Consider the following 25,091-nt stretch of genomic DNA (forward strand, 5'->3'; position numbering starts at 1 on the left):
TATGTATCCATATCTGCTTCACGGAGATTATTTTGAAAGTAATAAGTTTTTATCTAAAAATATATAACAAAAAATACAACAAAGAAAAATACAGTTAAGATTTTCATTTTATAGTGTCTTTTAGACAGACTTTTTATTTTTTTTAATTTATTTTTTTTTTTTATATATTTTTTTAGACAGATTTTTTAAAAAAAAATTTACATTCTCTGAGTTTCCTGACAAATAAATATGCTTTTATTTTGTAGGTGGTTAAATTACACACAAAACTTGGCAAACCCATTCCTTCAACAGAACCAAACGTTGTTAGCCAAGCTACTTCTTCAACAGCCGTGTCTGCTTCAAAACCAACTGCCTCTCCTTCAAGCATTGCAGCAAGCAATTGTACTGTGAATACTTCATCAATTGCAACTTCTTCAGTGAAAGGTCTTACAACTACAGGAAACTCGTCTCTTAATAGCACAGCCAACACTAAAGTATCAGCAGTGCCTGCAAATATGGCTGCCAAGAAAACATCTACACCCAAAATAAACTTTGTTGGCAAGTACTGAAGATTCTCTGTGTTCCTTCTAACTCTGTTAAAAGTGATGTTTCTCTTCCATTCCAGGGCTAACCCTTCTACTTTTGCTGTTGTATCAGTCTTCTCCTCTTTTCCTGGGACCTTATTCAATCATATATCTGTATTTTTTTCTTGAAATTTTTTCAGTTCCCTTTTCTTCAGCCAACAGGTATACCTGTGTCTTTCATAATCTTAAAAAAATATGTGTATATATTTTCCCATTTCTCAGGCTACTAACATAATTCTTATTTCCTCTACTTACTATCCAGTCCTCAGACTCTTACAGTGTTTCGACTCTGTGCTTTTCTGAAACTGCTTTCAGGAGTCACCAAAGACCTACTTGCCTGAGTGATTGAGCGGCCAGTTTTCTGTTTCATGCTGTTGACCCCTCTAACATTTGACACAGTTGACTGCTATACCTTAAAGCTTAAGATATGTCTCTGTCTCTCTATTCCATGTCCACTCACCTCTTCCTTGGGTATCTTTATTGGTTCTCCTGCCTTCATGTTCATTAACTGGTGGTGTTCCTAAGATTCTGATTTTGGCCCTCATCTCACCTAGTATTCACGAGTGGTCTCATCTATTCCACTGTGTATGCAGTGAGTTTAAAATCAGTTGGGCCAATTCAAAACCCCCACCTGAGTTCTAGAGCCATATTTTAGGTATTTCCTGGTCACTATCTGTATGGTTCTGTTGATGCCTACTAGTGTCTCATTCTAACTTTTTATCTCATCACAAGAGTACCGTGAAATAATCTCATAAAACTGCTGCTTTTTCACATGGAGAACTTCACTGACATCATTTCTTCTTATTTATTGCCTCCTCCAGTCGTTTATCTAGTCCTTTTGTTTCTGTCACTACAGTATTTCTCCAAAAAGTGTCGTTTCCTCTTCACAGCCACTGCCTTGTTTTTAGGCCTTCGAAGTCTCTTCCTCAGAGCTTTGTCTCTTACTGTATCCAGTTTCTCCAACACTTTTGTCAAAGTCATTTTTTAAAAATAAGTATCAAATTGTGTTAGTCTGTTATTTAAAAATTTTCTGTGGCTTTCCCCTTGCATATAGGGAAAAACTCTGTATTCCTTCATTATGTCATCCAAGGCTCTTCACAGTTTGACCCCTGTCTCATATCATCACCTCTATCTCGGTAGTAATTCATATTGAATTACTGAGTCTTCTTTGAATTTACCATAGTCTTTTTAACACCATGTCTTTGTGCTTTTCTTGTACGTGCTACTCTTTCTGTTTAGACATCATTCTCTTTTTTTCTGCCTAACAGTTCATACTCATTGCTCTTCTTTCAAAGCCCAGCTCAAGTGTCACACCCTTGGTAAAGCCATTCTTAACTGGGTCAGTTTAAAGGGTTGTGGCTCCTTTCCTTTACATTCCCACAATACTCTGTTAGTACTTACAACAGCACTTGCCACATTGTACTCTAATGACTTCTATATTCCCTTAAATTGTTGGCACCTCAAAGACAGTCTTATTATTATATTACTAGAACTTAGGACAGTGCCCCATTCCATGGCAAAGGGATATAAGCATGATTTAGGCTTAGACTCTACCATTTCAGGTACTTGCTATTTACTTTTAGGTACTTGATCCCATAAGAGCCATGGTGGGGACAGAGAGCACCATTGGATATTGGGACGTAGAGAAGGGGAAAGAAAATTCAGACGTGTTTAATTAATAAGATAAAAAAGCCAAGTGGTTTACATGGCTCTTCAAACTTCTGACCTGCTCTGTGTCAGACAGGAGTTTGACAATTGGTAGAAAAGATCAGAACTTTATTTGAAGTTCTTGTTGTATCAGGCCATACATTACACAAAAAGAAAATTTAAATCACTATAATTCTTTTATGCTCTTCTAGGTGGTAATAAGCTGCAATCAACAGGAAATAAAACAGAAGACTTAAAAGGAACCGAATGTGCTAAAAGCACTCCTGTCACTGCTGTACAGATCCCGGAAGTAAAGCCAGACACAGTGTCAGAACCAGTCACACCTGCGTCCCTTGCTGCTTTGCAGAGTGACGTGCAGCCGGTGGGCCATGATTATGTGGAGGAGGTATTGATTTGAGAATACTAGTGCTGTGAGATCAGATAAAGGGAGTGAGATCAGATAAAGGGAAGACGTGTGTCTTTGTTACAAGCATGCTTTACATGTATAATTAAATTACATTCAATTATATTTTAGGTTTAGATTACTTTAAAAGGAATATCAAAGGCATCTTTGTTGAAGGGTTTTTTTTTAAGCTTGCCTAAGTGACATCACAATTTTTTTTGTTAACTTCTCTCTTTCCCTGCTGACAGCCATCACTGTGGTGTGAAGTAACTTTCCATCTATTTGGCAGGCATTCTTTTAATATAACCCTTCTACTGTTCTTCTGAACATAAAAAGTAATAAAAATTGTGAGCAGCAGAAATGACAAAGACAGCAAATATTTCCTTCCGAACAGTCAGTTTCATGTGTAAAATTAAGGTTGCTGATTTAATAGATACTGTTTATTTGATTTCTCAAGCTGATTAGAAAACTATTCCTGTTTTACAGACAAAGTAACTCAATAAATGGAGGATGAGGGAACGTCAGAGGGGCTTGATAAGTATTTGCTGTTAGCAGAAAGACTATCATACAGTGGTGTAGCCCTACTCTTTACTTTTGCTGTATTGTAGAACAATTGTAGAGAACAAGTTCTCTGAGCTTCAGTGTCTACATCTATAAAATTTGGTTATCTCCCAGCAAAGTTACAAAGCTTAAATGAAATAAAGTACCTAGCACAGTACCTAGCCTACAGTAGATTTTTAGCAAATATTTATTTGTTCCTTCATCCTTTTCCGCATCAAGAAAAATTACATATTGAGTTCTTTGTTTACAGGGTGGAAAACTGGGCTATGCAGTTTGAAAGTATACAATTTTAATTTAAAGTTATAGCTCTTGGGAATTCCCTGGCGGTCTAGTGATTAAGGCTTCATGCTTCCACTGCTGGGGGCATGGGTTTGATCCCTGGATGGGGAACTAAGACTCCACAATGCCGTGCATAGCGCGGCCAAAAAAAAAGGATATTTAAAGGTTAATAAACTTCTTTTAAAATAATTAATTAAAGTTATAGCTCTTAAAAGAGTAAGACTTGGTTGTCTTAAAAAAAAAAAATGTACAGCCAGAACACCTTAATTGCCAGTGATGTTGGTTAAAATAATCTTAAACTTTAGAGAATTGAGTTCAGAACCAATTTTTTAAACTTGCACCGTTTGAACTTAGAATTCACTGTAGACTTTTTAATAACATTCTAGCCTACTTGTCTTCCTAACTGGTTGTGCAGTTAGAAAAAAATTGATACTGGTTTTCCATAAAGTTACATGTATAAAGTCTTGGGCTTTATAGAAATAAATGTGAATAATGCCTTTCATTATCTTTATCTCCATTTCCAAGAACAGTACCTGGCCAGTAGCAAGTATTGAGTAAATATTTATTATAGAATTTAAGGTATCTAATTGCATTTAAATCTAAATGTTTACATGTAGACACAACTATTAAAATAAAAGTTAATTACAAGAGCCAGATACATGCTAACACGTCTTGCATGCTACAGTTAAAAATTCTAACCTTTAGTTCATTTCTGTAGATTATCCTTTTTAAAAAGTATAGACATTGCCCTGTTTTTTTCTCATTTCAAATTCTAAAAGTTATTTACAACTCATGAGGGTATATAATTGAAATCTTCAACTGTAACATTCCTGTATATAATTGAAATCTTCAACTGTAACATTCCTGTTGTGATTCTTGAATTTTTTTTTTCCACATCAAGGTACGAAATGATGAAGGAAAAGTAATTCGATTCCATTGCAAATTGTGCGAGTGCAGCTTTAATGATCCCAATGCTAAGGAGATGCACTTAAAAGGACGAAGACACAGACTTCAATATAAAGTGAGTAAAATTTCAGCTATTTTCTCTTTTTATATGTCTTGGAACATTCTAGATGCAAAAACAAGGCCTCTAAATATAACTCACTAAGTCCGTGAACTCCCACTCCAGAATTGGCATGTAATGTCTCACATAGAGTCAAATGTTTAGTTTTTATTGACTAGTTTGTTATACTTAGGAAAAAACGATACCATATTTCATTACTTGTAGTGGCAAAATAAAGCTATAACATTATTTGGATCGAGTAATCATGTAAAGATAATTGCATCACAGGAAGTGTTTGAAAGAAGTGTCAGGTCTCCATTCTTTTCCTTTATCTTGGCAGAATTCCCACTAAAATGAATTATGAGATGAGGAATTCTTCATTGAAAACACTTCAAGTGATAAGTTAAATCTAAATAGTGTATTTAAAGTTTTTAATTAGGTTGGACTAATGCACGAGATTCATGTTTTCTAAACACAGAAGTGAAAGTTAAAATAAAAGTAATCTGTTAAAGAGCAATACATTTAGATGAAAAGAAACTTTTTAACCCCACACTCAGGTATCTAGAATCATTTACTTACAAACAAAGGAAAATTAATATCCATCAGTCTTCTAAGGATTTCTTTTATTGGTTAGCACTAAGTTATGTATGTTTTACATACTAAATGTATAACTTTAAACTTGAACAACTAAGAATTTTGGGGGTGGGAAGGAAAGAAGAATGTTTATGAATGTATTCTGAATTTTTCCTCTGATTCAACTTATTTTACTGCATTTACTCTTAAAATAGGAAATTTGCAAATAAAAGCCCCTATGATGAAAGAATATGTGGGATTGTATGATTTAAAGATACGTGTAGATTGTTGGAGGGGTTGCTGGTTTTTCAAATATCTTGTCTGTATTAACAGAAAAAAGTAAATCCAGATCTGCAAGTAGAAGTAAAACCCAGTATTCGAGCAAGAAAGATTCAAGAAGAGAAAATGAGGAAGCAAATGCAGAAAGAGGAGTATTGGCGAAGAAGAGAAGAAGAGGAACGCTGGAGAATGGAAATGAGGTAGTATCTTTAACTTTTAATAGCACGATAAGTGGTTTAACCTTTCTAAAAAACTTAGCTATTCTGAGTATGTGACATCCATTCAGAGCAATCCAGATTTATTTAATATACTTTTTTTTAGATTAATTTATTATTTTATTTATTTATTTATCTATTTTTGGCTTTGTCAGGTCTTAGTTGTGGAACACAGGATCTTCATTGAGGCGTGCGGGATCTTCGTTGTGGTGCGTGGGATCTTCGTTGTGGTGCACAGGCTTCTCTCTAGTTGTGGCGTGTGGGTTTTCTCTTCTCTAGTTGTGACACACAGGCTTCAGGGCACACGGGCTCTGTAGTTGTGGCGCGTGGGTTCCAGAGCGTGTGGGCTGTGTAGTTTGCGGCACGCAGGCTCTCTAGTTGAGGCGCGCGAGCTCAGTAGTTGAGGCATGTGAGCTCAGTAGTTGTGGTGTGCAGGCTTAGTTGCCCCGCAGCATGTGGGATCTTAGTTCCCTGACCAAGGATCGAACCTGTGTACCCTGCATTGTAAGGCGGATTCTTTACTACTGGACCACCAGGGATGTCCCTATTTAATATACTTTTAGTTTTCACTTCTCAGGAAGATCTTAGGTCTAGGAGAGAAATGCATTAAAACTAAGTTATTGGCTATTCTAATATTTGACTGTGTCCTTGGTATTAGGAATTATGTTGGAAATGGTATCTTATATGTATTTAAATACATAAATAGTTTAATACTATAAATAAATGCCTCAGTTTAAAACAAGCAAAATAGAACATTTGGTTACATGATAAAAATATCCAGAATATCAGATTTATGTCTAGCTTCTAGACATTAATAATGTGTGGGTTTTGGGGTTTTTTGTTTTTGTTTTTGTTTCTCAGGAAACGTCTATTATAAATACTTCAGAAGCTACAGGGAAGGAGAAATGAGAAACGTGTTCAAGAGATATGTAAATGTTTAGTTTTACTGATGTAATTGGCATATCTTTAAATGGTACAATTCACTGGTTTTTATTATATTCGCAGAGTTGTGCAGTCATTACCACAATCAATTTTAGAACATTTTCACGACCTGCAAAAGAAACCACAAACCCATTAGCAGTCAATCCTTATTCCCCCCCACAACTCCTCCCTCTACCCCTAGGCAACCACTAATAAACTTTGTCTCAATAGATTCACCTATTCTGGAGATTTCATGTAAATGGAATCACAAAATACGTTGTCTTTTGTGCCTGGCTACTTTCACTTAGCATAATGTTTTCAAGGTTCATGCATGTTATAGCGTATATCAGTACTTCTTTTTTATAGGTGAATAATATTCCATTATGTGTATGTATCATATTTTGTTTATTCATCAGTTGATGGACATTTGTGTCATCTCCACTTTTGGACTATCATGAATACTGCTGCTATGAGGATTTGTGTACAAGTTTTAAAATATAATTAAGATAAATATAAACAGAAGTGTAATGTATGTGTATTTTATAACCTACTTTTTTTCATTTACATACCAACTCTTTTAAAAAGTAAGCTAGAATTATTTTATCTTATTTTCCATGGCTACATAGTATTCTCTTGTGCAGATGTAAAATTTTCCTTATAACCAATTACATATTGTTAGATATTTAGGTTTTTTACAGTATTTCCCTATTATAATTATTACATTGACCATCCTTGAGGCTATATTATTGCATAAATCATGATTAGTTGCTAATAATAAAATCCCAGAAATGAAAATGTTTGACTGGCAGATACCCATACTTTTTGCCTGTACTGGATAGTTTAACTTACTAGTTCTCAAACTTTTTGGTCTCAGGACCTTTTATACTCAATAATGACAAAACTCCAAAGAGCTTTTGTGTATATGGGTTATAGCTGTCAACATTTACTGTATTAGAAATGTATTAGTGAAACTGTATTAGAAATGAAAACTGAGAAGTTTAAATATTTATGAATTAATTTTAAAATGACTTTGTATTTGTTAAAATGTAGTTAAATATTGATAATTATAGTATTAGATCAGCCATATTTATTAATATAATATGGTGGATAAATATAATATGCTAACTATAAAATAACTATTTCTCCCCCAGAATAATGAGAATGACATTGTTTTATATTTTTTCAAATCCCTTTAATGTCTAGCTTAAGGTAGCCTGATTTTCCTATCTACTTCTCTGCTCAACAGGTTGTGATAAACACATTTTGCCTCTGGATAACTCCAGTGTACACTCATAAGAGAATGAGAATGGAGAAGGCAAATGTCTTGTTATTATTATGAAAGTAATTTTGATGTCATGGATCCCCCTGAAGGTGTCTCAGGAACCACCTAGGGTCCCTGGACCACACTTTGAGAACTGCTTCTATAATTTATTAAAATCTCTCCAATGAGAGAGTGAAACATGAAAGCCAGTTTTGTTTCAACTTTAATTGTTTGTATTGCAGGCAAATTAAATTTTTATTTCATGCTTAACCACTTACATTTCTTCTGTGGTGAATTGCCTGTTTATTTGTTTAACTTACCGGTTGTTGATTTGTACAGACACTTCTTATATTATAGCTATTAACCCATTATTAATATGTTACCTTTAAATAATCTTTGTTGTTATGTATGTATCGATTTTTATTTAGGTATCTAAATCTATTTTTCTTATTCTTTATGAAGTTTCTGCCTTTGTAATGCACTGGAAATTTTTCTCTATACCTAGAGAAAAAGTTACTTCCTCTTTTATTGTTATATCGAATATTTATTAAGCACTTACAGTTTGCCAGGAAGTAACACGTAGTGTGTTAGACACCAAGTATGAATTGGTAAACAATGGATAAAGGTCCCTGCCCTTATTTAACTTAAACATCTTTAGTAATAACAAAGTATTCAGTACTGGAATGAACATGGTTTTCCAGAGCCTTCAAGCTCAAGACCTAAATAACATAGAAGTATGGTTCTTCCTGTCCTTAGTGGGATGACCTAAAAAGCACTGCTTATTCCCGACTGAAGAAATTGGTGGTTTCTACAGTGCTACTTGAGAAACATGCTTCTTTCTTATGTTTTGTGTTAAACAAATTTGTCTGGTAAAAACTTAATTGTTACAAAAATTTGCTATAAAGACAGGACTACCTTGGGAGTTATTGGTATCCTAGTTTGAAGCTGAAAGCGAAGATAGAACTGAGAAGGAGAGAGTCACGTGGTAAAAAAGAAATTAGATTCTGAAAATGTTGACTATTAAAGCAGAGGCTACACACAGGCTACACACTAGCTGCCCACAGTCCAAGTTCAGCCCATGGGTGTTTCATTTGGTACACATGGTATTTTTTGGATACCAACATGAACCAACACTTAAAGACCATGAGATTTCACAAAAATCCTGATAACCTTGGGATTACCATCTGTATTCCCTTATGGTAATAATTAATAGCTGTGCTGTGGCTCAGAGCATGTGCTTTCTTCTTCACCATAGTTCCTGTCACCCTTAACATGTCCCCAAAAGTGAAACATGATGTGAGTTGTCATTTATCTCAGTTGTTTTTCCTCATTGTAGAGAAGTGTCTTTGTCTCTCTGCCTATATCAGTTGAGGAAATTAAATGTAGTCTTCAGAAGTTCTCTCTTAGAAAAAAATAGGAGAGAGCACATTTCTTTGGAGACATGAAGAAAATTTCTGAATGTATGCTTTGAGTCTTTCACTCACACACATTGTTGGTTGGCCACATTAGGTAGGCATTCAAGTTTACAGTCTCCTGTAAAGAGGGAGAGGTTAGAAGGAACTCTGAGGTTTCTGGTGCTTGTTCTTTCAACCCTGTCTTCAGGCTGTGAAATTTTGTTTTGCTTTTATCTTTGTTTACTTATTTTCTCTTTTCACTGGGATTCACTTCCATTTACTGCTAGTTAAAGCAAATAAAGGTAATCAGATACAGTAGAAGAACAGAGAGATGTAAGCTAGACTGATTTGGAGTATTTTTTAAATTGCTTTTTATATCATTATTGATGTAAATTCTTGGGTTTTATTTTTCTTGTAGACTTATAGTATCATTCTGTATGTTTCAGACGTTATGAAGAGGACATGTACTGGAGAAGAATGGAGGAAGAACAGCATCATTGGGATGATCGCCGCCGAATGCCTGACGGAGGCTATCCTCATGGTCCCCCAGGCCCACTAGGCCTTCTGGGAGTCCGACCAGGCATGCCTCCTCAGCCACAGGGACCTGCAGTGAGTGTCCACTTTGTTTACATAGGGGGTGAAAGTGTAAGACTGGCTCAGCATTGGAAGATAACAGTTTGGGGAGCTAATTTTTAGACTTAACAATATCCAAATCTCAATTAAGTGTCTCATCTGATTTAGAATTTTCCCTCCTTGTATTACAGGTTCTCAACTCGTGTCCTTATTTGTGAGGACGTCATAGAATTTCCATGCATCTTTCTTACTTTCAGTATGAGCGAAGGGAGCAGAGCTTCTTCTGCCACCTCTTCTGTCACATGAGAGACTTTCTTGCCTTTGTTCTTTAGATTGTCAGGAACAACTAACTTTGAAGGCAGTTGCTTTGCTTTCAGAATTATTCTTATCTTCCCATTACCAGTGGTTTAGAGTCTTTTTTCCTTTTTCAAATAATGAAAAAAACCCTACCACTACTTCTAAATTAAGTGCAGGATAAGGGGTAAGTAAATGGTCCAAGATGAGCACACAGTGGATGTATTAGGAGAACTGTAGGCAAGAGCTGCATCTTGAGAGTTTGTGTTCTATGGAAGCTAGGTAAAAGAAGACATACCTGGGTTATGAGGAATATTTCATATAAGTTCAGACTGCAGAAAACAAGATGTTTTTACTCTTTGTTCTGTTTTCTAGAGGGCACTTAGAAGGAAACAGCAACAAGTTCCTGCTCTTCAAACTATTCTTTCTCATTTGTCTTTCCATAGAATAAGTATTTGTGAAACTTGTTTTATTAAAAGCAAAACATTTGGGCCTCCCTGGTGGCGCAGTGGTTGAGAGTCCGCCTGCCGATGCAGGGGATATGGGTTCGTGCCCCGGTCTGGGAGGATCCCATATGCCGCGGAGCGGCTGGGCCCGTGAGCCATGGCTGCTGAGCCTGCGCATCCGGAGCCTGAGCTCCGCAACGGGAGAGGCCACAACAGTGAGAGGCCCGCGTACCACAAAAAAAAAAAAAAAAAAAAAAAAAAAGCAAAACATTTCAGAATCACTGGTTGTTAAAGTTGAGTAGAAAGTATTTTTATAACCTTAGATTGTGTGTATTATAATTTTACTTGTTCTGAGGCAAAGCATGCATATATACATAGATACATACTCATTCTTGATAGTGTAACTTTCCATAGTTTACATGTTTGTTTCTACTGAAATGGAAAAAAGGGAGAAGATAGCTTTAAATGGACATTTTGCATAATTGACTTTCTTATTGAAAAGATGTGACAAACATATGTATAGTTGAAATATAATAATTTACTTTTGCTTGGGAAGCTTTTTTTTTAATGAAGTTATCTTTTTTGTCTTCTCCAGCCCTTACGTCGTCCTGACTCATCTGATGATCGTTATGTAATGACAAAACATGCAACCATTTATCCAACTGAAGAGGAATTACAGGCAGTTCAGAAAATTGTTTCTATCACTGAACGTGCTTTAAAACTTGTTTCAGACAGCTTGTCTGAACACGAGAAGAGCAAGAGCAAAGAGGGAGATGATAAGAAAGAGGGAGGTAAAGACAGGTGTGTTTTCAGAGTTTTTTACTTTTGTTTAATTTTGGTTTCTCTTATGTGGACTTCTTATACTTGAAATAAAAGTTACAAAGACTGAAAATTCTCTGTTGTCAGTCTACATGTGTTATGCTTGTGTTAGATATTTAATGTATTCAGCTGTTTTCTGCTGAAATGAAAAATAACAGAATTTCATAGTCTCCAACCTTGTAATTTTACTCATTTTATTTAAATTTATATAAAACTATTTCAAGTCTGTTTTCAAAGCAGCCTTTATAGTTTTCAATTGCATTTAGCTGCTATTCAGTTTTTATTTATTTGTTGCATCTGTTTACTCTTTGTTTTAGCAGCTTATTTTTCCTTAACACATTGACCCATAAGTGAATAAGCTCAAGCTTTAGCAACATCTTTCATATCAGGTTTGCATTATGATCTATAACTTTTCATTTTCCCCTTAACCATTTGGAAATATCTTTGTATATATTGAACATGACTTTTATTCTAATTTGTAAAGTGAGACACAGAAAAGTGTTAATGGCCTTTGCTTTGCAGTTGTCCTTGTGAGAACTTAGCTCTTGATTTACAATTTATCCATATTTCTTATCTAAGTGAAGGATACTTCTAAAAATATTGAATGTTTTTATACTGTAGTTGATAGAGAATTTTAACGGTATAAAAGTTATTTCATTTACTATTGTGTGTTAAGAGATTATCATGGTTCTGGTTGAGAAGGGAAATGTCATAATATAACTTGATTTCACTGCAGAGCTTTAAAAGGAGTTTTGCGAGTGGGAGTATTGGCAAAAGGATTACTTCTCCGAGGAGATAGAAATGTCAACCTTGTTTTGCTGTGCTCAGAGAAACCTTCAAAGACATTATTAAGCCGTATTGCAGAAAACCTACCCAAGCAGCTTGCTGTAAGTATTATGGAAATGTTCATTTTTACCCCTTGTCTGGTTCAAAAGTTTTTGGCAGGACTAACTGTGCTTCAGCTTAATCTTAAGCCTGCCTTTAAAGTTTTGGTTTGACTTTCCAAATTGAATTTTTTGCTTGATTGTACAAATTGGTAGAACTGTTTTCTACTTTGTCTTTTTAGGTTTTATAGTGCTCCTCTTTGGCATGAAGCCATCTTGCTAATTTATTTTAAAATATAAAATTGTAGCACATGTCCTCTTCCTGTTCTTTTTTCCAGGAGTTGAATCATTAAGAGATGAGACTTTAGGAAAAAAAGAGATTTTTTTGTTTTGTTTTGTTTTGTTTTTTAAACAAAGCCCATGTATGTATAGCAAGCTTAAATTTTTAGAATTCATGAACTTCTTGCCTATTTAGTTGAATATATGTTTTTAATAAAGTATAGTAACTAAAATAGAGACTTTCTGATTTGAATTTCCCCAGTTTTATTATGATTACTTTCAGTTTTCTACATGTTATAGTCGTAGGTATTACCTCTCACTGTCTCTCTGCAGCAAATTGTGGCCGTGCACAATTAATAGAATATCCCCTTTTGGTCCTACAAAAAACTTTTTTAAGTTTGAATCTTTAAAATTTTTATATAGTATCTTGTCAGAATCGCAGACTGGGATTTAAAATAAAGATTTCTTGAATAATTTAATGTATAAAACTTATTTAGGTATTTGAAATCCAAGAATTGACATTTCATTGGCAATACGTATTCCACAGTAATGTCAGAATAAATAGTACCTGACCACAGCAGAGCAACCGATACCGAAAGGGATAGTGAAGCATGCTATTAAGCTTGAGCTCTGATGACTGTGGCACTTACTGTTGTTTGCTTTATATTACCATTGTTCCAGATTGAAGTTTCTTATTGTGGATTTTTAAGTATTAGGAGCCAGGAGAATTGTCATTGTGTGTCTACTTGTTACCCTTTGTTGAGGCTGCTAGAGCAATGAGGGGGGAGGAGACTCAGAAGAGGTTTGAGGACTTTGAAAAAATTATATAATTTGTGAGAAACATCTTGATCCTAAATTGCGGTGTTTAGTAAATCTACAAAGCAGGGGGGCTTCCCTGGTGGCGCGGTGGTTAAGAATCCGCCTGCTAGTGCAGGGGACATGGGTTCGAGCCCTGGTCTGGGAAGATCCCACATGCTGCAGAGCACCTAAGCCCGTGCGCCACAGATACTCAGCCTGCGCTCTAGAGTCCGCGAGCCACGACTTCTGAGCCCACGTGTTGCAACTACTGAAGCCCACATGCCTGGAGCCTGTGCTCTGCAGCAAGAGAAGCCACAGCAGTGAGAAGCCCGCACACCACAAGGAAGAATAGCCCCCACTCGCCGCAACTAGAGAAAGCCCACACGCAGCAATGAAGACCCAACACAGCCCAAAAAAACTACAAAGCAGAAAATACTATATCCTAACTAAATAATTAACAATTACACTAAAAGCAGCATACTCTTTCCAAATCATTCTATGTACTTATTGTACAAGTGGATAAGCAAGAGGAATAGAATTTATTATCGTCATCATCATTGTCATAGTTAACGTTTATATAATTCTTACTATGTACCAGGCACTGTTTTAAGTGCTTTATATAGTTAATTCATTTATTCTTCCAACAATCCTATAGGTTAGGTAAAATTACTGTCCCCCATTTTATAAAAACAGGTAAAGGGGAGTTAAATAATTTGCCCATCTTTATATCATTAGTAAAGTAACAGAGCTAGGATTTGAACCTAGATACTATGCTGTAAACACTCCATGTAATTTCTGTGGAGTCTTCATTTGTTCATATATACTGAGACTTATTTCATGTGTACTGAATTGCAGTGAATCCTGGTTTTTCTTCTGTTGATCAGGACTTTCTGCTCCCTGATAAAATGTAGATCTGTTGAGTTCACAGACAAGGGACACTAGGAATGTTTGAATTGTGGCTCCTGTTAGTTTCAGATATCTATTTTAGTCTCATTCATATTCTGCAAGTACTTAACTACCCAAGATTCTATTAGGAAGGTACGGTAATAAATAGGGCAGTGTTTCTTTTATCCAAGAACTCATCATCTAAGAGAGACATACACACATACAGATAACTCATATGATACAAGTAATGGTAAATATTAGTTCAACAAAGGAAAGAGGAGCAAGAGATTTTAATATTTGCACGTATTACAAGGCTTCTTGGGGGGAGTAGTATATGATCTAGTCCTTATAAAATGGTTAAGGTAGTGAGAAAATGAAAGAGCCATAGTGAAACTGCTTTGTTTGATAATGTTAAAAGGTCCATCTAATTTCCTGTACTCTTCATTACATAGGTTATAAGTCCTGAGAAGTATGACATAAAATGTGCAATTTCTGAAGCGGCAATAATTTTGAACTCATGTGTGGAACCCAAAATGCAAGTCACTATCACCCTGACGTCTCCAATTATTCGAGAAGAGAACATGAGGGAAGGAGGTTGGAAAGCCATTAAACATTCTACTTTTTATTAACTTTTTTTCCCCATTTACCTACTCTTTAAGATTGGCATTAAGCCCTAGAAGGCAACATGCTGGCATTACATATGAATTTGATAGATTTGACTTATATAGCAACCAGTTTTGCTTAAGATCATTTCCCAGATCTTTTATTAATGTCTTTTTAGCAATGTACTTTTATATAAAACACTCATGGTATTATTGATTTTCTTGATTTTTTTTTCTTTTCTTGCTAACCTCAGATTTCTGGAAAAAAAAAAAAAAGTTCAAAATTATTCTTACCAGCATAGTTGACCCATGAACAAATTAAAGAAATGTTGCTAGTGAGGGGCCACAAATTGAACTTCTGTTAAGTTGTTGTTCTTGTCTTAAAAGAGACAAGAGAGTTCCATAAATAAAATTGGTTAAATATTCATAACACAGTTTAAGAGGCATTGTTATATATGTAATCATGGATTTGGCTTGTCCTGAGGTAAATATTTCTGGTTCTCTGAGGTTGCTCTTTGGTTTGAAGCGTTTTCATAAATGCAGAGCATCCTAATGCATGTAGATTTGGGCATCTGACCCCACTATTATACTAGAGATACTGAAAACTAAATGGTGTTGGCATAGTTAGTGAGTTATAGCACAATTCAGGGTTTTTAAACTTACTTTACAATTGTAGAATATGAAATCCTGCTGGTGCCAGCAATGTTGCTTTAGGGACTATTGTGTAACATTTTCAAAGCTTCAAAAGCTTTTAAGCCAAAAAGCATGGTCAGTGTCTGCCGTATGTTGGTTCTGTTGTTTTATGGGTCAGATAAAATTTACTTTGTTTCCTTTCATGTTGTTTTTGTACATCTTAATTTGTTGATATGGAGTTATAGTCTACACTAATATTTCTTTGTGATACAGATAGAGGAGAAAAGAATACTTAAAATTAATTTGTCTAATAGCATAAGTAGGCTCTCAATTACTGTCCCTTTAAATTTGTTTTCTTACAGCAAAGCAATTTTTTTTAAGGCACTGTGCTTTCCACAACCCAGGAAAAGATCATTTTTACTAAAAATGCGATCATTGGGAGACATGTCTAACTTTGCATACATTATATATACACCATATATTAGGACTTGTATGTTGTGTAAGCTTTGCATCTTAAAAATAAATGGGGTTTGTGTAGAGGATCTTTTATATGAGCATGAGTTCCCACTCAAGGTCTGGCCGTGGATATCGCTGGAAAAACAGTTCCTGAGTCAATCTGGTCAATTCATATGCAGCATATGACTCTTAGGATTTGAATAAGAAATCTTCAAGATTATGTTATAAATAATAGTTGCTGTATTTCATATGAAATTTTACTCATATAACCATTTAACTTTATTTCAGAGCACATCTTGTCCAGTTATATTTAGGCTTACTTAAATTTGTGCAGTATCAAGTAATTTTATTTTGTTGCAAAAGTCTAAAGTTAATAGTATCATATTTGTAGTAGTCTTTAATAACCTATCCCTTCTAAAGGAAACAAAATTATATTTTTGTCTGACCCAGACTTGAGTTATTGTTCTGAATTTCGTAAATATTATGGTGAGAGAAGTGGTCAGTCCAAAATTGAAAGATTTTACTTCAAGACACTGAGCTGAAAAGTTGGATGTGCAAAAAGTGTAGAAACATTGATAGTGTTCTTTGCTGCAGATAACTGCAGTAAATCATGTCTTTAGCTTCATTATGAAGATTGCTGCAGAATAACGGTATGTATTCTCTCTCACTGCAGCTCTGAATGCTCTGTGTCTTAAAATCATTTAAAGCCTATAGCTTGCTTTGGGGAGTTAGTACAGGGGTAAGGAAGGCTTTGCCGGAAGAGCACTTGTAAATCATGAGACTGGCGACTTGCGCATAGTTGTGGTAGCCTCTTAATGCGTAATGGTCCTGTTTGATACCAAAAATTATTTAAAGGAGATGATTAAATTGCCCAAATAACTGTTAAACACATTACAGATCTGTTTTATGTTACTGTGTTTGACAGTTAAACATTAAGTTAACACTTAATTGACTTGAAGCTTGAAATGTTCAAAATGCTCTAACCCTTGCTACAGTGTCTCTTCTGTAGCAAGTCAAGTATTGTGTGTGTTTTTTTCCACCTTTAGCTTATCAGGCCTGGTCCAAAGCCTTCTAGCAGAGGGAATTGATTCCTGTCAGGGGTTGCTGCCAAGACATCGGAAGGATTTTTGACCAAGGTTTTCAAAAGCTCAGTGTCACACCTGCCATTTGATTAAGGAGGGATTTTGGATGCAGAGTCTGGCATTTATTGTCCTTTGTGTGGCTGTTTTGTTTGTTTTGTCTTTGTCTTCTAGAATTGAGCAGTGTTCACACTAGTTTTTAAATTGTTGGGTGGATTACATATTTTATATAACCATGTTAATTTAAATTAATATATTCCCATTAACTTTTAATCATAAAATAGTGTGGACACAGCATGTGTTCTAACTGGTGATTAACCCCTTAAAATTTATGAAACACGTTTTTGTAGGGTAAGAATTTGCTTTCTTTTAAATAAATTAACTGATTTTTGTTTTGTTTTGTTAACTGGGTATTAGGAAGAAAGTATGATTTTAGTACAATATATCTAAGGGGTTAATCCACTTGAAATATAGAATGGGTGCAAAAATCCACACTCTAAATTTGACAGACATTTCCTACTTATAGCTCTTAAGTTGTTTTTAAATTGCAATAGGTGTCTTGGCATCTTTGAAATTGTATCATTAATTTAAATGTCCAAAGTTATGAATGCTTGTGTGCAAAAGGAAAAGGTTTCTTCTGTATTGGAGGAAATTAAAACATGAATTAACATTAAAAATTCAGAAACTTTTAGAAAGAGATTGCACATTATCACCTATTTGCATTTTAGCTTTAGCAGGTAATGTAAATAAGTAAGGGACATGGAAAGGGTTCTTCAGCATGTTCTGTAACCTTGCTTTGGGGAGTGGTTTTTTGTTGTTGTTGTTTCTTGCTTTTTTTTTACTTCTTTAATTAGCTGTGCTTTCCTGTGTTCCTTTTCCTTCTCTCAGAATAGCCCATTTCTTATGTTCATTATATTTCTGGATTCAGTAGTTGATTTTTCAGGTTTTGAGATTGTTTATTAGTTTTTAAAAATTACTACTATTTCTGACTTGATACTTTTCTTTTTAGTACCCAGATTCCTCTTTCAGTGTTCATTTTCAGAATGCCACACAGTGTTCTTTGATAATCTGTAAAATTCCCTTCTAATATGTATTCTGAAAATCTGTGCCATCTGATTATGTAAGGATTAGGAACTAAGAATAAAAAGCCCAGACAAGGGATGGAATTCTTTATTACTTTTTAAATATGCTTTTTAATATGTCATCTACTCAAAATAAGGACCAGATATCTTTTAAGATTTCTGAATGCTCATATAAAAATAGACGATCAGGGCTTCCCTGGTGGCGCAGTGGTTGAGAGTCCGCCTGCCGATGCAGGAGACATGGGTTCGTGCCCCGGTCCGGGAAGATCCCACATGCCGCGGAGCGGCTGGGCCCGTGAGCCATGGCCGCTGAGCCTGCGCGTCAAGAGCCTGTGCTCCGCAACGGGAGAGGCCACAACAGTGAGAGGCCTGCGTACCGCAAAAAAAAAAAAAAAAAAAAAAATAGACAGTCAAATAATTTGCCCAGCGTTGCAATACTACTCTTAAAGTAAAATCATCTTTGTGTTTTCTTTTATCGTATATTTCATCTTTTGTCCCACATATTCATTCGGTGCCCTCAATGATTTATAAAATTATATCCTAAATGTCCCATAATTTTGGTGCTTTTTATCTAGAAGACTGTTTTCAATAGATTACTTGCCTGGTATGTAATTTTCCTATATTTAGAAAATATTTTAAAATCACCAAGAGTTGTGAATTAGATTGACTTATACCTTTGAACAGCTTGATTAGCAAATTTGATTAGCAACTTTTGTACACAGTTTACAGATATGTTTAAATGAACGTAAAGCTGGCCTTTTATGAATAAAAAGTTTACTTCTTGTCCTGATTTAGGTTCAGATTTTCTTCTCGTTTTATATAGCTCATTTATGTTTTAATACAATAATCTGATTAAAATCAGTTATAACTGACTTTGTAACTTAAAAGATTCTACAGATATATCATCAAACCATTCTGCTTACTGCATCTGTTCTATTTCTATACTTATTCTATTTAACCATGCTAGTTCCTATTGCCCTTTTCTACTTTACTCATTGTTTCTCTCCAATTATTCTTTGAAATACTTCATGGGAACTTTGAATTTTAAAGGGCATTTCATATTCCCTTAATTCTTAAAGCTAAAATTCTCTTGTGGAAGAGAAGTCATTTGAACTCTTAGAAATGCCTATTTTTGGCTCTTTATTTTTTTCTATGATTATTACTGCATTGATCATCCCATATTTATCTTTAGTTCTTTGACATATTAGCCCCAGAATAACCTATGACCATTTAAAATACTGAACAAACTCAATAGTTTATTGTACATTCTCATTTATTAAGGTGGATTTTTGTGTTCCCTTTTGTCTTGTCGTCTTTGTGCTGGTGCGCTGTGTCCAGTAATCCTTCCTTTTGATTTTATTTTGGTGGGTAGGGTTTATATTTGCAGAAGTTATTTATTTCTAAAATAAAGAGTTTAATTCTCATCTTGATCTTCATATTAGATTATGTGAATTTGTTGAAAATGACTCCCTTGGTACTTTAAAGTGTTGACAAACTCTCAAATGGCTCGTGTGACACTGATGCTACTTTAAGGAAGTGTCTTGCTCACCTGGTCAAACACCCATTCCTCACTGCATTTTGCCAATTCAATCCATTTTAGATGTAACCTCGGGTATGGTGAAAGACCCACCGGACGTCTTGGACAGGCAAAAATGCCTTGACGCTCTGGCTGCTCTACGCCACGCTAAGTGGTTCCAGGTTCGGAACATCATTTTACTTTTTTCTTGTAGCCTTATGAGAGAGTAGTTCAGTACAACATGTTTAACTGTGTTTAAACATTTCAAAAGATTGCCCAAGCAATACTATTTTAAATTAAATATCAGAGAATGTTAACATAGAAAGCTGGCTATGAAGATCTGCATATTGCAGTTACTATTAATTTGACAATACACTCAGGTTTTGGGGGTGTTTTGTAGTTTGGGTTTTTTTATTTTTCCTTTTAATGGCTATATTTAAAGTTGACCTGTTTAGGAACATCACATGTTTGTGTACATATATTATATTCCATAAGGCTGCAGATCAACTTTGCTTTCAATAATGGAATATGTGTTTAAAGCTTTGTGTATAGTTTTACGATTCCCCCCCCTTCTCTGAGTTAATAAGTGTAGGGAATGAAAGGTGAGGAAGCAGCTGTTTGGTTTAGTGACTTTGCAGTTATGCAAAGGCACAGAAAGGAAACCAAACAGATTTCCTTAATCTTTCAGTCCCTAGACAAACTTTTTAGCTCTTTACTTTTTCTTTTATTTCTAATGTAGGCAGACTTTTTTTTGAAGTTTACTGTTTTAAATGAACACAGGTCAAGGTTCACAGGGGATCAAGAACAATTATTCTTGTATAATCTGTTTACTTTGACCTAAAATATCAGCTTTTAAATACTAACCCTGGCATAAAATATTGCTGTAAATGGCAGCTCATTGAATCCAATTTTAAGCGTGGTTATTTTTGTTTTATTTTTATCTGAGCTTCCATTGAACAGTGGTATTTTAACTTTTTTTTCGTCAAGGGATACTTTCAGTATTTCTAAGATTAATTCAGTTGGTTTTTGTGTTGCTCTCAAGGCTAGAGCTAATGGTCTGCAGTCCTGTGTGATTATCATACGTATTCTCCGGGACCTCTGTCAGCGAGTTCCAACCTGGTCTGATTTTCCAAGCTGGGTGAGTAATATGTAACTGTATGGTGTGAAAAATAATCATATAGGAAATATTTCTGCAGTTTTTTAATAGACTCATCTTACATCTAATTATCAACTTTCTTTTCATTTCCTAAATGTAGTTTTTTTCTTCCAGCGAGAAATCCTGGGGTCTTAATTTTCTGAGAATTCCACTTGATTTTCTTTCTGTATTTTCCTCTCTCTTTTTTTTTTTTTAACTCTTCTCACAGTGTTTATTACTTTCTTTAAAATAGGACCGATTATTAGTTATACATACATAAAGGTACAAAGAAAGCTAAAAATGAGCTATTAATCTACCTATGCAAGGTTTTGTTGACATTTTAACAAAATAATGTATAAGGAATTTTTAAGATTTAGAAATATACATTATTCAAAATGCATAAAATTAGGAAATTCAAATAATGCAGAAAGGCACGAAGTAGAAATGAAAGCCTTCTCATCATCAAGCTATCTTGACACAGTTTGTTGTGATTGTTTTCCTAGGGGAAAAAAATGCATTCATATATATCGTGTATGTTCCTTTTTTAAAAAAATATTTATTTATTTGGTTGTGCTGGGTCTTAGTTGTGGCAAGCGGGCTCCTTAGTTGGGGCTTGCCGGCTCCTTAGTTGCAGCACACCAGCTCCTTAGTTGCGTCACGTGGACTCCTTAGTTGTGGCATGTGAACTCTTAGTTGCAACATTCATGTGGGATCTAGTTCCCTGACCAGGGATCGAACCCAGGCCCCCTGCATTGGGAGCACGGAGTCTTAACCACTGCGCCACCAAGGAAGTCCCATGTATGTTCCTATTTTTATTTATATACATATATCCCTTTGATATTGAACTGTTTGGGTTCCTACAAGAATTCAGATAGAGAGGGATTCATTCAGAAATATAACTGAAACTACTGATTCCAGAGTTGGGTTAGAGAGAGTTGCATAGCCAGGGTTATCTTAATTCTTTTTTTTTAACACAGGAGTGGGTCATGCTGTTTACATTGTTTGCATCTTTCTCAACAAAATGCATCTTGGAGCTCTTTGAGAGCTGTATTGACTACATGGTGTTGCCTTTGTATGGACTTGCAGTATTTTATTCAACTGGTATTCATTTGATGGACAGTTGCATTGTTTGCAGTCTTTTGCTATTAAATTTTCATTTTACTGTTATCAGGCTTTTATGAGTATTATATACATGTGATAAATGGCTAGGGTCAATTGCTATAGAATTCCAAGGTCAAAGGACATGTGTTGATTGTTACCAGAAAGGTGGATCATTTAAAACTTCCAAAAATTGCTGAACTGATCATTTCCTTCACACCCTCGCTAACTTTGGGATATCATCACACTTCTTTAACACAATAGGTAAAAAAAATGGTGTCTCATTTTTTATTTAGATTTCTTTATGTGATTATTGGCATTTGTAATTATTTTTCTCTTAACTGCCAGTTCCTTTATTTTTCGTTTTCTCAATTTATAACTCTTTCTATAAGAAATTAACTCTTATCTGTATTAAAAAATAATTTTTTCCAGTTTTTCATCTGCTTTTCATTTAATTTTTGCTGTTTTATAAAAGCTTTAAAATCTTTGCAAATTCTAATCCATTAATGTTTTATGACTTAACGGTTTTATTTCTACTTACAAAGTTCTTTCATATTTTAGGTTATAAATTATTCACACGTTTTCTTCTAGAGCTTTTTTCCCCTCCCATCAAATTATATTTTCTACAGATGCTTGCTTGTTTGCATGTTTATTTAGTTCTTTAGTCATAATGCATAGCAAACCTCCTGGAAGGATGTATTTCATATAACAACAGTGGTTGTCTCTCAGTAGTGACTAGTAGGATTAGGTAGAGATCTGTAATGTCTGGATTTTACTAGGATGAAATATATATTTTATTACTTGTATAATTAAAAATTAATTTAGGGCTTCCCTGGTGGTGCAGTGGTTGAGAGTCCGCCTGACGATGCAGGGGACACGGGTTCATGCCCCGGTCTGGGAAGATCCCGCATGCCGCTAGAGCGGCTAGGCCCGTGAGCCATGGCCGCTGAGCCTGCGCGTCCGGAGCCCGTGCTCCGCAACGGGAGAGGCCACAACAGTGAGAGGCCCGCGTACTGCAAAAAAAAAAAAAAGAAAAAAAAATTAATTTAAAAATCATACATGGATTAAAGGTGGATCCAGCTATATGTTTTTCCAGACCAATTACCAATTATTCCAGTACCATTTAACATTTTATTTAGTAGTGATGTTTGTTCTCCCAATCCCCATTTTGAAATGTCACCATTATCATAAACCAGTAGTTCTCAGCCACCATCAGTTTTGCCCTCTAGGGGACATTTGGCAATGTTTGGGGATAACTTTGGTTGTCAAAACTGGTTATCAGTAGCACTGAGGAAGAGAAGCCCTGTCACAAACTAAAGTTCCTTTTTTGCAGGCCTACTTCTGCAGCCCTCTTTCATTGCTCAGTCTTTTCTAGTACCAAACTCTTTTAATTTTTAAAGATTCATAGTGTGTTTTAAAATTCTGATTGTCCTCTTCATCAGAAGTCGTCCCTCTTCATTCTCTGCTATTCATTATAAACACCATCTTACACAGAAGATTTTTTTGGGGGGGAGTGCTTTTCTCATGCTTCTTTTTCTGAAAGAACTTGATTACCATTTTGTTCAGTTTCTCCGGTTCTCTTGATGATTTTTAAGTAGCACTGTATTGAATTAATAATTGGTGGAATGTCATCACTTTTATAATACTGACTCTTCTTTATGGGATGTCCTACTTATTGGAATGAATGTTACTCACTTATTTAGATTTGAATGGGTTCTGAGCATAGTTGTTTGTACCTAGGTATTTATCTTTTAGAGTTTTTTAAAATACCATTTTCTGGTTATTGTTTATATATGTTAAATATATTAATTTTTAACCCACCACCTGACTGCATTCCTTTATTTGTAGTAATATTTTTCATGTGATTCTCTTGGCTTGGAATCATATCTACCAATCTCTTTTCTAATTTAGTTGGTTGATACTCCTAGAATAATTATGGAATAAAAGAAATAATACTTCACATGCACGTTATGTTTTAATTGCTTTGAAAATGTTTCTAGTATGTAAAGTCTGTTAAGCATGGTGGTATAGCCTTTTATTTGAGATATTTATTTCTTTGTAATGTTAGAAATGTCAACCCTCTCTTAGTTTACTAAGTAATTTTGAATCAGGAATGTAAATTGAACTTTATCGATAATTTTTCAAGGTTTCTTGACACGAATGTATAGTTTTTCTCCTTCACCCTGTTAATATTGTATATTTACAAATATATCTCCTGATATTGAGCTACCTTTGCATTCCAGAGATGATTCTCTTATATTTGAGAATAATCTTAATGAACTGTTAAGTTCTGTTTGCTGGTAGTCTATTTAGGAATTTTGCAGTGACATAAAGGAAATTTTTGTGGTTTTATTTTTGTCTTCTTTGTTAGATTTAGGATCAATAATACACAAACTCTGTAAGAATAATTTAGAAGCTTTCGTTCTTTCTCTAAACTCTGAAACAGTTTTTAGTAGCGTCAAAACTATATGTTTTTTGGGACTTCCTTGCTGATCCAGTGGTAAAGAATCCGCCTTACAATGCAGGGGACGCAGGTTCAATCTCTGATTAGGGAACTAAGATCCCACATGCCGCAGGACAACTAAGCCCATGAGCCACAACTACTGAGCTTGCACGCCTCAACTAGAAAGCCCACGTGCCTCACCTAAGACCCAGCACAGCCAAAAAAAAAAATGTATATATATATATATATAAATTATTTTTTAAAAAACTATATTTTTTGATAATTTATAAAATTCATGTGACATCATCAGTCACTTATAAAAGGGGTGGTGCTTTCTTTTATTGTGATTAATTGGTTTGTTTAGTTTTTCTTTCTCTTGGGGTAATTTTTGGCAACTTATCTTTTCCTAGAAAAATTGACCAATTCAGCCAGATACTCAGATTTTTAGAGTTTTGCTCTCTTAGAGTTTTAAAAATACCTGTAGCATCTTTTTTATTACTTTTAATTCTTTGATTGATTAGACTAGCCAGTAATAGCAGTTGCTGTATAGGAGCAAAATAACAAATGGGTGTTTAGTATTTATTTGTGATGAGAATTCACTGAATTCTTAATAGATTTTAAGTATAAAAACTTATGAGCATTATATAACTTTAAATTTTTTAAGTGTTCAAAACTATAAGCATTATGCATTATCATTTCACTTCCTGATTCCTTCAACTTCAGTCCCTTCAACCCAGGTGCCCTTGAGGCTATTTCTGTTGTAGTAAGTCTAAGCTTCAGTACTTTTGAGACTGAACTCTCAGGCCACTCCTTGGCTACTCTTGGAGTTTGGAGGTCCAACACTACAGATGGCCCTTTGCCTACACCTTACTTTTCCTCTTTATCAGAGAGAGCCATAAACTTCAAGGGACCCTCTCTCCTTTGAGGGTGCAGAGATCTAAGAACTGAGTGGAAGAGAGGGTGCACAGGTGAAAGGAACTTGGGGAAGATAGGCCATGACAGGGTAATGATGGGAGAATCAGGGAGGGCA

The 25,091-nt window shown here is 35.0% G+C and overlaps 1 protein-coding gene across 2 annotated transcripts in view; it reads left to right on the forward strand.

Annotated features, from left to right (window-relative positions):
* ZFR (zinc finger RNA binding protein) overlaps window positions 1–25,091 on the forward strand; it is a gene marked incomplete at its 5' end in the record, with an annotated part of 76,904 nt that overhangs the window by 31,933 nt on the left and 19,880 nt on the right. For both annotated transcript variants that reach the window (XM_079703763.1, XM_079703764.1), the window contains 10 exons: window positions 246–537; window positions 2,423–2,616; window positions 4,355–4,474; window positions 5,363–5,508; window positions 9,546–9,708; window positions 11,008–11,213; window positions 11,968–12,118; window positions 14,470–14,611; window positions 19,470–19,567; window positions 20,428–20,523. In XM_079703763.1, the coding sequence (XP_079559889.1) occupies window positions 246–537; window positions 2,423–2,616; window positions 4,355–4,474; window positions 5,363–5,508; window positions 9,546–9,708; window positions 11,008–11,213; window positions 11,968–12,118; window positions 14,470–14,611; window positions 19,470–19,567; window positions 20,428–20,523 (1,608 nt within the window). The remainder of the gene's footprint in view (window positions 1–245; window positions 538–2,422; window positions 2,617–4,354; window positions 4,475–5,362; window positions 5,509–9,545; window positions 9,709–11,007; window positions 11,214–11,967; window positions 12,119–14,469; window positions 14,612–19,469; window positions 19,568–20,427; window positions 20,524–25,091) is intronic.

The sequence above is a fragment of the Hyperoodon ampullatus genome (genome assembly GCF_949752795.1).
Source record: "Hyperoodon ampullatus genome assembly, chromosome: 4".
In the NCBI taxonomy this organism is placed as follows: domain Eukaryota; kingdom Metazoa; phylum Chordata; class Mammalia; order Artiodactyla; family Ziphiidae; genus Hyperoodon; species Hyperoodon ampullatus.